General features: G+C 32.0%; 1 protein-coding gene across 8 annotated transcripts in view; it reads right to left on the bottom strand.

The window, feature by feature from the left end:
• The window catches only part of LOC118196463 (cell adhesion molecule Dscam1-like), a 1288074-nt gene that overhangs the window by 138598 nt on the left and 1135472 nt on the right, over positions 1–14004 (bottom strand). For all 8 annotated transcript variants that reach the window (XM_085816870.1, XM_085816863.1, XM_085816868.1 and 5 more), the window contains 2 exons: positions 11522–11809; positions 8907–9032 (listed from right to left, as the gene is read on the bottom strand). In XM_085816870.1, coding sequence (XP_085672996.1) covers positions 8907–9032; positions 11522–11809 — 414 coding nt within the window. The remainder of the gene's footprint in view (positions 1–8906; positions 9033–11521; positions 11810–14004) is intronic.

Consider the following 14004-nt stretch of genomic DNA (forward strand, 5'->3'; position numbering starts at 1 on the left):
TATATTACATGTATGTAAAAAAATACAAATTATTCCCCATAAAATTTTTGTAATGAAAGATAACTCCTGACATATCATGTAAAATATTCTAAATAAATATAAAATAGATTTTAAAACTAATCAATATACTACTTGGAGATATATAATGAATATTAGCCGTTCTGAGAAATCAAAGGAGGATTCTAAAGTCTGCTTATATAAGACGAAATTCCTCTCTAACCGTTAGCCGAGTTTTCATCATTGCTAAAATTTAATACTAAGGGAGCATTGTATTAATAGGTGATTTTACAGCCATAAATCTTATAAGCCAAATTCTGAATTTAAGAGGATATTTGGTATACTAAATTTTTAGACAAGGGTAAGAGCTCTATGCGCATGTGAAATGCGTAAACGGCAGTACGAACAGTTGTCGGACTTTCAGAAAGGGCGTATAGTAGGCCTTCTGAGATCCATTGGCAACAATGGATCTCAGAAGGAATAGTATACCGCCGCGGTGGGTCAGGAAGTCCCGGAACGCAAGTGAGAGGGAGGGTCGTGCAAATCATGAGAGGCCACTTCCGCACTAACAACGTTACTAGCATCGATCCAACGCCATTTGTCACCGATGCCTAATCCAGTGGTATCAAAGGAAACCATTCGGAGACGACTAGCCGATGCCGGAATATGCTGCCGATATCCATTAAGACGCTTATCACCGACTCCACATCATGGGTAGTGTCGACTGGATTTTCACCAAACTCGGGAAGCTGGTTGTGACCGACTGGAGTCGTGTGAACTTCAGCGATGAATCCCGATTCAGTCTCAAAGCTAATAACCAACGCATATGCGTGTGGAGGTTAGCAGACCAGCGGTCCGATTCGGCATTCCTTGTTGAGCGGCATACAGAGATTACACAAGTTGTGGCAGTATAAGAACCGATTTGTTGGAACACACGATCACCTCAAATTGTCCTTCAAGGCACTATGACGGCTCGCAGTTACGTGGGCGACAATTAAACGTCAGTTGTACTGTCTATGCTAGGCATTTATCAGCAAGACAACGGTCCTCCACATACTATGCGACTCCTCCAACAATATCTCCAAGGAAATGACGTACTCCCGCGGGCTGCAAGGTCACCAGACCTCTCGCCAAAAAAGCACGTTTCGGACATGTTTGGAAGGCAAATACACTCGTCCCGGAAATATTGGTGAATTAACTGCTCAGTTGCAAAGGTTATGGCATGATCTTTAGCAGAGGGTCATAGGTGATCTACTCGATTTGATGCCATGCCGTGTTTGAGCTTGTATATCTGCCAGAGGTAGCTCTACTACTTACTAGTTTGTAATATTTTTCATGTCATAACTTCTTAGTAAAACTATTTTTGTACTGAATTTGTAATCATTTGTTTATCTCCTCACACACTGCATACATGTTAAGTTTCTTGATACTTGTTCGTTTCATTCTAGGCACATAAATTTTTTGTGACAGAACGTATTTTTAATTTCTTGATACAATACATCATTCACCATTCTGTTCGCAAATTGCACATTTTTATGTCTGACGAAGTCTGTAATGGTTAAATACCTTTTTTTAGAAACAGCAAATGTGTGCCATGAACGCAAGAAGGTTGGCCTATGTTCTTGCTTACAGCGTGTATTATACTATTCATATTGGGTTAGAAATTAGTGAAAGTATACGAATGATTTGCTTGGATATCTTTACCTGTAAACATTGTTACGGATTGGAGTTGTAAAAAGGCTCCAAATTTCTGCACAATTTTTATATACAAAGTTTAACCTTCCAGCACGCGCGTATGCTCAATATTTACTACAAATTCTGTTTTTAATGCATATTTTTTGCATATCAAAGCTGAGACGTCTGAAGGTCTTTTCTGTTTCTCCTTTCTACCCTTCCCCACAGGGCCTTTTGTGCTACGTGACAGCTCTTTCGTAATAGTTACGACACGCGCGTTGTCATGGGGGAAAATTCGGAATTTTTTTGGCTCAAATATTTTGTAATTTTATGTTATTAATTGCCATGTATTATTTTAATTTGTATACATTTGGCTCTGTAATTTTATAGCGATTTTCATGACAAAAAAATATGTGCAACAAGTTGATTTTGCTCGCATTCTTCAAAAATTATCTAACGAAGAAAAGGAAGACAAGGAAACCTTTGGATGGGAGAACAATAGCGATTTCCTTTTTTTTTTCTTTTATTTCTATTTTGTAGAAATAAATAAAAATAATAAAGTCAGTTTAAAGTGCGTTTTTGTAACCAGTAAGAAGTAAATGTCTTTGCAGAAGTAAGTAATGCTAAACTTACTTTTTCTCCTACCAAGGTGAATGTGTTTTCCTTTTCTATTTGTCTATACTTGCCTTTGATGAATATTAAAAATTAGCTTCGATTTTAAAATATAATTATTAAATAATAAATTTAAAATTTTTATAATGAAATACATCATTGCATTTCCATCTCACTAACTGAAGAACTTAAAAATAATTTACTTATATTTAATATCATTCGTATTTTGCAATAGTAAGATTAATATTTTATTTCTTAACACATTTCTTATCAATATTCACTTATTTCTGTCGTTTTTCGGGCCAAAAACGGTAAAATAACGGATGTTGTAAAAAATACGACGCACGCGTGCTCATGTAAAAATTGCTAAGCGCGCGTGCTGGAAGCTTAAACGAACTTCTGAAACACAAAAATATTAATTAATTATCTTAAAGCACAGGAAAATATCAAAATGCTTAGAATTTTTCTTTGTTTATAGAAGCTGTGGATGGTAGCGATTTATAAAAAAATTAAAAGGGTATCCTAAGTATTAAAACATTTACTTAGAAAGCGAGTAAGATATTATTTTTATGAATTTAAAGTTGTGAGTTTTAAGATTCCAATATTATAATCCATAGCCTTATTATTATGTTCTATATTATATTTTGTTTTCTGTAAACTATTTTGATTTCATTTTTCAGACACTATGAGACGATTGAGTTTTAAGGCATGAATTACGTTATTTAGTTATTATTTCTTGTTGCTTTGGTTATTATTTCTAGCTTTCGCAGTGATATCGAGATATTTAATATGGTACAGAGAGGTGAAGGGAAAAATTTACAAAGTTAAAGAAGAGTGGAAAGAAAAAAATACATCTGCCTTGGAAGTGTAGCTGCAGCTGGGATTATTCCAAAATTAAAAATTTTTGTTAAATAAAAAGATACACTCGAAAAAACGAAATTCAATAATACATTTTTTTTTGATTTTTTTATTGATATTCTGAGTTGTAAGTTACTAAAAATGATTACAATCTCGCCACGAGTTATATTACGCATTTAAAAATATGCATATGTATGGACGAAAATGAAAATAATTCGACATTATGATTTTAAACCACTACAGTCGCACTAAGTTGATTAGTGTTTACAAGTAATATTTTTGCAAATGAGAGTATTCAAAAGCAGTCTTAGATAGATATCAAAAATAAAGATTAGTAAAACAATTTTAGTTCTCTCCCTATGCTCGACGAGATTTAACATCAGTCAGTATTAACACATCAAAAAATATATCGAGAAAGCTCTTTGGGACTGAAAACAAAGGTTGAAACTTGTACGGGACACAGGCAGGTTAGCTGGTCATTTTACTCGATTCGTAGATCATCGAGGTTTACTAACATGCTAAAGGACTGCTTACCTATCTTATATCCAAAATAACGAATTAAATTGTACAATTTAATCTGATTTACAATTCTGAAATGAGCAAAAACATTTGGTTTGCGTTTTATTTGCTCTTGATTTCTATGAATAATGAATCAGAGGTAGTGTTTTAATATATCAAAAAATGATGGTACATAATTTAAGGTGTGCTCTGTTATATTCTTAAATAGCAAAATAAAAGTTTTAAGAACTCAAAATCAATTTTCAGGTTCAAATAAGCTAAAAAAATATGCGAGCTGCTCAAATTATGAAATAGTAATACATCGGGGAAAAGAGATATTAAGCTGGATTTTCCTTCCTTTTTTTTACCTACCTTACTAGTTAAAGAAAATTCACTAAATTTAGATTATTTTGCATATTACTTACAAAAATTAAGGCATTTTCCTCATTAATTATGCGTTTAACCTTTTTCAATAACATTAAATGAAAAAACATGAAAATGTTAGATAAATGAGATTTATTTGCTTTATCAGGTTCAATGTTTCTTCTAACCTTCTTCGGAAACATACAATGACCTGACTAGGAACAGAGAGCTTACTAAAGCTATGTTCACTAATTGTAGTAAGTAGACAGGATACAGACGAAGGGTATACAAGACCCTTTATTTTTCTTTATATACAATGACTTCCGTACTTCGGAATACAATGACCCTCCACTCGGGGTCTAACGTAAAAGGTATAAAAATAAAACTAAACTCTAATTTAACTTTAGAATAAGATTGGCCTTATAATAACAGGAAGCGTATGTAGCACAGAGACTGTGAACACTACAATACGTTTAATTTATCAAGAGGATTAAAACCTCTGGCCTGGAAGGCAAATAGCAACTGCGTAACTTCTAAGGTAAGCGGCCTGCTTCGAACTCACTGCTTCCTCTCTCTCTCTCTTGGCAAAAAGGCCACACTTAAATACTTGGCGTTCGCCAGACAACTTTGCATAAACTCCTTCACGCTTATAATTCTGGCCGGAAGTAGAAAATAAGAAGTGATAGTAAAGATTTAAAATAAAATAAACGTTAGTAAAACTTAAGATCCTTACATACTTCCCGCCAGAGTTAATTAGTTTGAAACTGAGGTCTAAAACGACCTTGTTGAAAACTTTTAGCTCTAGAAACTAACGCGAGGCCAACCTTTTACAATCATAACTTAGCTAGAAACTAGAAAATTTAAAAGAAAGAAATTTGTTACAATAGCAGCTCCCGGGATATACAACAATCTCTTTTTTTTTTTTTTTTTTCATCTGTACTGCATCTAAACAGGAGCTTTATTCATTTCTGGTTCCTTCCAGAGATCTGGAAGGAAAACTAGTTTAATGAAATGTTACATAATGACATTGCAAATAACATATAGAATATACTTCTCTTAACATTCTTATTTCATTCATGACTATTTTAATTATCTCTCCCCGTGCTCTCTGACATGTGTTGTAAAAGAACACCAAACACGAATATGTTTCTGTCTACGTGTGCCACACTTCCTCCTACAATCAAAACACTAACGTGTTAAAATTCAACATAACGAGACCTCTTAACACACCCTACTTTTCAACTCTAAACCCTGAGGTACTATTCTAAAAGTCGCTAACTCTAAAGTGTAGCGTCAGAGAGCCTAACTACATCATTCAACCTTTAACATATATTCGTCATGATTTAATCTTTACAGTCACACGAATAACAAATTTTTAACATTACTTTCACTTTTACCATATCACGGTATTTCTTAACATTTAAAATAACAGTTCACATGTATATAAGAACATATCAACATGCCGTTAATTTTACACATTTGAAAACATACATTAGTAGTACATTGTTAACTTCTATTCTTTTCAAAGCAAGTGCCAATTCTTTCTACATTGAAATAATACTACATTTCAAAAAGTCTTTCAGACTAAAACTTCTTTCTTGCTAGAATGTTTTAAATAAAATTTATACAATAACTTTTTACAATATTTAAGTCTTACACAACGCTATTATACATCAACTTTAGTTTTACGCGCGAGTAATTGAAAAACATAATAAGAAAATCGGTCACAACTCATTTCTCGCCCTTTTGGCGATAAAGGTAGACCTCGCATGAGGTAAAACTTCTTGAAATCTGCCACTTGCAGTAAGAATGAAAGATTAACTTAAGTTTGTAAAGTAACATAAAATTTTACTTATCTTTGTAATATTCAGACATCCTTTTCTGGGCCCAGTCTTTAAAGGTATAGCTGATAGTAGCTTGGTTGATCCTCCTTCTTGTACGGGCTCGCCCTTCAGTGCTTTCCTCTGGAAGCTTCCGTTTTTCACCAGTACGGCCACCCTTGAACACCTTCCTTTTGTGCTCTGCTTGTGGTCTTGGCCGTTTGAAGGCAGCACAGGTTCTTCTTGAAATTCGGCCATGGTTATTCTTCGTCGGGCGCCACTATCAGGTTCAATGTTTCTTCTAACCTTCTTCGGAAACATACAATGACCTGACTAGGAACAGAGAGCTTACTAAAGCTATGTTCACTAATTGTAGTAAGTAGACAGGATACAGACGAAGGGTATACAAGACCCTTTATTTTTCTTTATATACAATGACTTCCGTACTTCGGAATAGAATGACCCTCCACTCGGGGTCTAACGTAAAAGGTATAAAAATAAAACTAAACTCTAATTTAACTTTAGAATAAGATTGGCCTTATAATAACAGGAAGCGTATGTAGCACAGAGACTGTGAACACTACAATACGTTTAATTTATCAAGAGGATTAAAACCTCTGGCCTGGAAGGCAAATAGCAACTGCGTAACTTCTAAGGTAAGCGGCCTGCTTCGAACTCACGGCTTCCTCTCTCTCTCTTGGCAAAAAGGCCACACTTAAATACTTGGCGTTCGCCAGACAACTTTGCATAAACTCCTTCACGCTTATAATTCTGGCCGGAAGTAGAAAATAAGAAGTGATAGTAAAGATTTAAAATAAAATAAACGTTAGTAAAACTTAAGATCCTTACATACTTCCCGCCAGAGTTAATTAGTTTGAAACTGAGGTCTAAAACGACCTTGTTGAAAACTTTTAGCTCTAGAAACTAACGCGAGGCCAACCTTTTACAATCATAACTTAGCTAGAAACTAGAAAATTTAAAAGAAAGAAATTTGTTACAATAGCAGCTCCCGGGATATACAACAATCTCTTTTTTTTTTTTTTTTTTTCATCTGTACTGCATCTAAACAGGAGCTTTATTCAATTCTGGTTCCTTCCAGAGATCTGGAAGGAAAACTAGTTTAATGAAATGTTACAGAATGACATTGCAAATAACATATAGAATATACTTCTCTTAACATTCTTATTTCATTCATGACTATTTTAATTATCTCTCCCCGTCTGGTATGAATACATTGCTCTGTATGCTACCTTCCAACAGTAAATGCACGATCACATGTAGCACTCTACGTTCAGCGTCTCGTCAGTAGGGGAAGTTACTTAATGGTTTGCCCAGGCGCATCACACAGATCGTTCACCAATTCAACATGTCAGGTCTATAACGTCGCGCACACTGTCAAGGTAAGATAAAGACATTGGACAAAAATCTGGCAATTAATAGGAGCTGCGTGGATTGCAATATCCAAAAAATTCCATCGTCTCTCTGAATTTATGCCCTGCTCTGTGGTATTAATTCTTACAGTTTATATCTACTATATTTGGTATTGATCATAACACATTCTGTTTCTCCATCATACTTGAAGTTTAATGATTCTACCTTTGTACTATACGAAATCTGACAAGCGAACTTCATTACTTATATTTCATTATTGTTTGATGTTAAAACGTTAAAAGGTACATATTTGATGACTGGGGAACACCAAATGATTGCTCTTTTAGTGAAGCACCTAAAGATTTGAATTTGATTATCAAACGTTTTCGGATACTCAGTCGAAGGAAACTAAGAAACATTATCTGGTCTCACGAACGATAGTTTTGATTAGATTTCGAATTTACAATATGATATTCTCGAATTTACAATATATTCCACTTGCAGGATAGAAACTAATGCCTCTGGAAGCATTGTAACAGCTTGGTGTATTCTAAGGAAAATACTGAAGCATGTATACAAGTTTTAAAATTAATTATCTGGAGAATCTATGAGGTTGCTGGTTTTAGAAAAAGTATCTATTACAGACTGAGCCAGTGAAAATTCTTTCCTGACTGTCTACACGCGTTTTCAAACACTCTCTACACTCTTTTATCTTGATTTATCAAGAGAATGACATATATTTGTATTACGTGTAAGCTGTCTAGAAAGGATGCAAGTGGTCTTATAGTTATCGAAATGGGTTCTCTGTTACTTTATATTAATAATGCATTGAACTGGGTTTTTGACACGCTCGAGAAAAGTTCCCGGTAATAGATTTCAACAAAGTTCTAATTTTACTGACATTTCATCTTATTCACGTTAGGAAATCCTGCTAAGACAACAAATTGCTGCAATTACATCAAAACGCTCACAAATAAATTACAAAACTTCATACAAGATGTTTTGCGACTTCATTAAAATAACATCTCTTTCCAGGTATACAAGAAATAGCAATGGAAATTTGAAATAAATAAACAAAACTAATATAATGCATTTAAAAATTATTAAGAAAGCACAAAGGATTTATAAAAAATTTGTTTGTGCTATATCAGAATTTATCTGTGTTTCTAACACTGCTGTATTTTCTGCTTGTAATAATTAGTAAGAATAATTTTTATTATAAAGGAAACAAATTAACGTATCAAATAACATATGCTAAAAGCAAACCGTTTCATTCCAGAGAGTATCTAAAATAATATCTCATTAACCAATATTTTTTCAAAGCATGCCGTTACTGTGATTCCACTCTGAAGGAATTAGTGTTTAATTAATTTAGAATGGTAACGTTATAATGTTCTAAATTTAGTTTCGAAAGTAAAACGAGCATAGAACTGATTTTGTCCTCGACCCGCAAAAATCAATACACATTCCAATATCAATCGCAGGCCATTGGTACTAACAATATTTTATAAATACATTGAAACAAAATTTGTATGGTTCCATTCATGATGAGCAGGGAAATGTTAGTAAAAAAGGAGAAAATGCATATAGTTATGTCTTTTGGTATATTATCTGGCTTTAGTGCGGAAAATGTTAATTTAAAACTTGTAAATAAATTGATTTAAGAATTATGGTAACAGTAGGTGTGTCAGCATATGGAAATGCTCATCTTACCTGTAAAAATCATTTTTTTCCAGAGTATGTTTGGAGCAGGAAACCCAACAGCAGCGCAGTCCATCCACACTGTATTACCCAAGATCACAGATGTATTCCGTGGCTCCACTGTCCATTGAGGCGGAACTGTAAAGTCAAGTTGAATTATATACTGAGTAATATTTCACACTTTTTCTTATATAAATTTTTGTGATTATATTTTCTTTCTTTTATTTTAAAGTTTCGGATTTTAATTTTTTTTTTAAAAAAAGGTTTTTAAGTGCTTATTAATAAATGAGAAACTGAATAAACACGTAATGTCAGGAAGTACAAACGAAAATGAAATTACCAATATGAGTAGTTATTGAGCATGTTTTTTGAAAATTAATTTATAATATTCTTGAATGAGGGGAAAAAAAGAACAGGAGGCAGTTTTCTGAAACGTTCATATAGAATTCCTGTTTCAGACAGAATAATATTTTGGTTTTTGCTGTGAGTTGTTATAATCTTTTTCTGTTTACGGGATTTGTTAAGAGCATAGTATCTTTGTACACTATGCGCTTTATCTATTAATTTAGACGAGGCGAAACCTTTAAAGCTCCCTCTTAACAATTATAATTAATTGCTAATATTTGCTTATGAGATGCTGAAATTGAAGCACCTGTGATTCGATATTGGAACTACGATATCATTGCTTCCCTTTAAGTCTGACATTTCATTTATAAAATGTCATTCCATATTAATTGTTTTAACTCATAATGAAGAAATAAGTCATTCTTTCTCTTTATGAAATTTGTACTAATACGAATTTTGCATTTAATATTTTAAAGTACGTCCTGCAATGTATTTTTACACCAGAACTACTCTACAGTATGTCTAACTAGAAGTGGTATAGTATGAGGACTTATCTATTTCAAATAACAGAGAAAGGTTTTTATTGTTATTATTTTATTTTATTTTATTTTATTTAGTGAAAGTTGTTCGTGGGAAATAAAAAACATCACTACCATAAGTATACTACTTAGAGCTAAAATTAAAAAGCTTATATAGCTAACTCATCATTAAATGTATTTCGAATGGCAAAATTAAATGCATTTTAAAAGAAAAATCTACGCAAAATGGGTTAGGGCTCGTTTCGACGACAACATTCTGTCGCAGCTACGCATATTCTATCGAGAGGTATTCTTGTGATAAAAAGAAAACTTACGAAGGCAATTTATTTAACAAATTTCATAATTCTGCTGCATGAGTATCATAAAGCCGCATTTTTAACTCACATTTTCCAACATATTACAAAAGAAATGTGAAATTCTGAAACTTGCTAGCAGAAGCACATTATACCTTTTCCTTCTATTTGAATTTTTACTTTCAATTTTCTTTTTCTTTTTTCTTTTTTCTTTTTTCTTTTTTTTTTTTTTTTTTTTTTTTTTTTTTTGAATAAGAGCATTTCCATTTTATTTTTCTTTATTTTTTCTCTTAAACATTTTATTTCATTTAGTATCAGATTTTCTTCTGAAATTTACTTAAAACTTACTAAGTAGTTTCAAACGCTTAACTTATGCATTCAAATGTTGTTATTTAATACAATTATGCAAAATTAAAAATCTGTACTTGTGGGTTATTCAGAAACGGTAGACACAAGAGACGCTGTTAAATTTGCTTTTAAAGTATCACATAGGAGGTCTATCATTGACTTCAGGAAATTATAATAGGTGCCAAAGTAAATTCGTCAGCGAACGTACTATTAGTTATTTCGACTGCTATTCACTATTATTTCTTCTTCTTTGAATTACTATTAGTATTACTCCAAAGAACGAAAAAAGTGCTTTTAGTACATGATGTTCTCCATTCACTCTACAGAATTTCGAATGTGTCGATTAATAGCTCCGTAGTTCATTAGCATAGCTGTATACTCCTTAATTATCGAAATTCTTAATTTATCTTGTGCTACGCACCAGATGAAGGTTTAAAATAATTATAAGAGGGAGATGGCTGAAACAGGAAGGTAGATAATATTTGGCAATTTATCGCTGTTATTGACTCTTATCATACTCTTTGGTTTCAAATAACTCACAAGTACCTAAAATCATATAAAAATACTTTCAATTTACTTGAAAGAAATATTTCGGCTTCTCAGTATCTTCACTGAGAAAGTAACAAAATGATTTACTGCGTATTACTTTTCTTCAGAAATGAATCCCATTGATAAGAATTTATAAATGTTACATTTACCTATTTGAAAATATATTTCCAAAGAAAATAATAATTTGGGGTTGCATTCCATATCTTGCCACCTAGATATTTTAATAAGGTAAACAGAGACTTCATTCATTTAAAGGAATTTAATGCTTAAATAATGTGTTAAATAATGTGTTTAAATAATGCAATTTAATATTAATGTTTAAAGGAATTTAAAGGCTTCATTCATTTAATGAATTTAAAGGAATTTAAAGGCTTTATTCATTTAATGGATTTAAATATTCTTTATATTATTATGCATGATTATAAAATATATTACTCAAATTTTATTTTCATGTAGATGCCTAAACTATGAATATAATGTATTTTTAAAACTGTAAAATAAATAGGAACAAAAAATGTGTAGTAATTAATGCCGGGCAAATGAACACACATACCATTCACAATTAATTGCATAGTCAAGTTAGTGGAAGCTGCCATGTTCGCTGCAACACAAGTGTAATGACCTCTGTCTCCAGATGCAACTTTCTTGAAAGTCACTATGGATGAATCCTCGAATGTTTGCACTGTTGTTTCACCGTGTGCTAAAAATGGTAGGCCATTCTTCAACCAGTGAAACCGCAACGGTTGATCACCTTTCGTGACAACACACATGAGTTTGGTCCTCGAACCTTCATCGACTGTAACACTTTCTCTGAAGAAATGGGGTTCAATAACAGGAGAAACTGCAATAAAAATATGTCTTTATAATACTGTAGTAGAAACATTAATGAATACTAAGATCAACATAACTAGAAAATTTTACGTATAATAAATATGCGCATGATTTTCGTTTAATCTTATAGTGGCTACGTAAAACCAAATACCGTGATCTTTTGAGTCTAAATTAAAGTTATTTCAGTATTTGGTTTTAATGAAAAAATCTGAAACTATCTAATGATATTTGTTGTTTTCAGTTGAATTGCAACCATCAGACAATAACGAAAGTGCAATAAACAAGTAGTGAAGATCCGAAGAAAACTTCATGATGAGATCCCTGAATCTCATCATGGATTTTGCTTTAGAAACTACAGTGTGTAACAAATGTAGTTACGGAGGCTGCTTAGCTTTCATAAAGGGCTTCTTCCATCATATTTTCCAATAAATTTAAGATACATTTCTGACGTTACATCATTTGAGATAGATTTATTGAGTTATGCATGTAACATAATGGAGTATGAAAAATATGTAACACAATGGATTAAATATATTTTCTTTTTTAAAAACAGTGTTATTTTTCTAAAATCTTTGAACAACAGGAGAAAGCATAAAGAAAACTTGTATATATTTATATTAATAAGGGAAATATTTAAGATTTAAAGGAAGAAAATAATTACACAATATTTTAAACTTTGGTATTTAAAGTTTTCTGTAAATTAGGCTTAGTGATAAAATGTTGCCATCCTCAAAAGGCTTTTTTTAGCCACTCTCCACTCTCACATATATATGAGAGAAATTCTCTTAACCTAATGATGTTCATACATAAGTTTTAGACGTATGCGCAATTTATAAAAGAAAACAAAATGTGTTATTAAACTCACATTTAGTTTCATAAGTTAAATTTGTAATGATTTTTCCAATTTTATTTCTTGTTGAGTTACAAGTTTTTTTTATAAAACAATTTCTTCATAATCCATTAACAACTAAATAATTTTTACAATTGCTAGTTAAAGGTCTAATCAATCCATAGGAATTAAAAAATATGCTAAAAAAGCGTTTAAATTATTCCAGATGGCTAATGTGACAGAATTATAAACACTTCAGAGTTATCAAACAGCTTCCTAATTTTTGAACAAGTGAAAATGTAAATAAACAGTAAATCGAATAACGAATACTTCAGTTTTTAGAAAACGTGCCTTCGTTTCTTCGTCGTCCTAATTGCTTTTTGTCAAACGTTTTCGGAATATTTCGCAATTTGACGATCTTTCATACCAAATTATTTGAATAAAAGCATCTAGAAACCTTCGAATATTTGGAACTAATATAATTATTTTATGATTAAATTTTTCAGACGTATTTGCTAGAAGGAAAACTGAATTAAATTCAAATAAATTTTAATGGCATAACTGTTTCTTATTAGTTTTGAAAACGATAATTTAAGTGTTCGGCAGAGGATAAATTCCCCAGTAAAGAGAGGAAGGCTTAGACAAAAATTTCAGGGCAAAAGAGACTATTAAAAGTATAGTATAGTACTTTCCTCTTTCGCGCTTCTCATAGTAAATATCAAGAAATATGTTTACTTTCTTAGGATTCTAATCAGTTAAATTGTTTCGGATTCGTTACAAATACATGAAAGTGCTTTGAAAAACAGTACTTTTGTTTATAGTCTGCCGCGTAACTCTGAAATTACGGAAACAGAATATAGTACTAGAAAAAAAAATCATTTCGGCTTGTTTCAAAAATTCTTTTGTATGTTCAATTGCATTTATTGTTAGAATTTGCCTTTGAATTTGTTAATGGAATAATAAAGACAATGTATCCAACTGATTTGTTTGTTTTTCTAAAAGCCTCATTATAATTCTCCTTTATGTTCCGCTGCGTGTCGAAAAATTACAATCTTCCCATACGATAATGTGTGAATTGTATTTGCATCATTTTGCTTCCCGCATGGTTTCTGCTAAACATTCGAGATAGTGATTCGACTTTCGTTGTAAAAAAATATAAGGCGTAAATTGCGTCAAACGTCAATTTTGATTATTAATAAGGAAAATTAAAAAATTGTGAAAATGCTTTCGAAGAAAGAGCTGGAAAATTAGGAGGAGGATGAGAAGAAAGCATGTGAGTATGGAAAGTGTTGTAAAGTGATTTGACGGAGAGATTATTTTCAGCAAATGAAAGAGAAAACAAAAAACAAAAAATATTACGAAATGGAGATTGTTCA

This window comes from Stegodyphus dumicola, chromosome 5, assembly GCF_044657685.1.
Source record: "Stegodyphus dumicola isolate Sdum_Otavi_A_Nest chromosome 5, ASM4465768v1".
Taxonomy (NCBI): Eukaryota; Metazoa; Arthropoda; class Arachnida; order Araneae; family Eresidae; genus Stegodyphus; species Stegodyphus dumicola.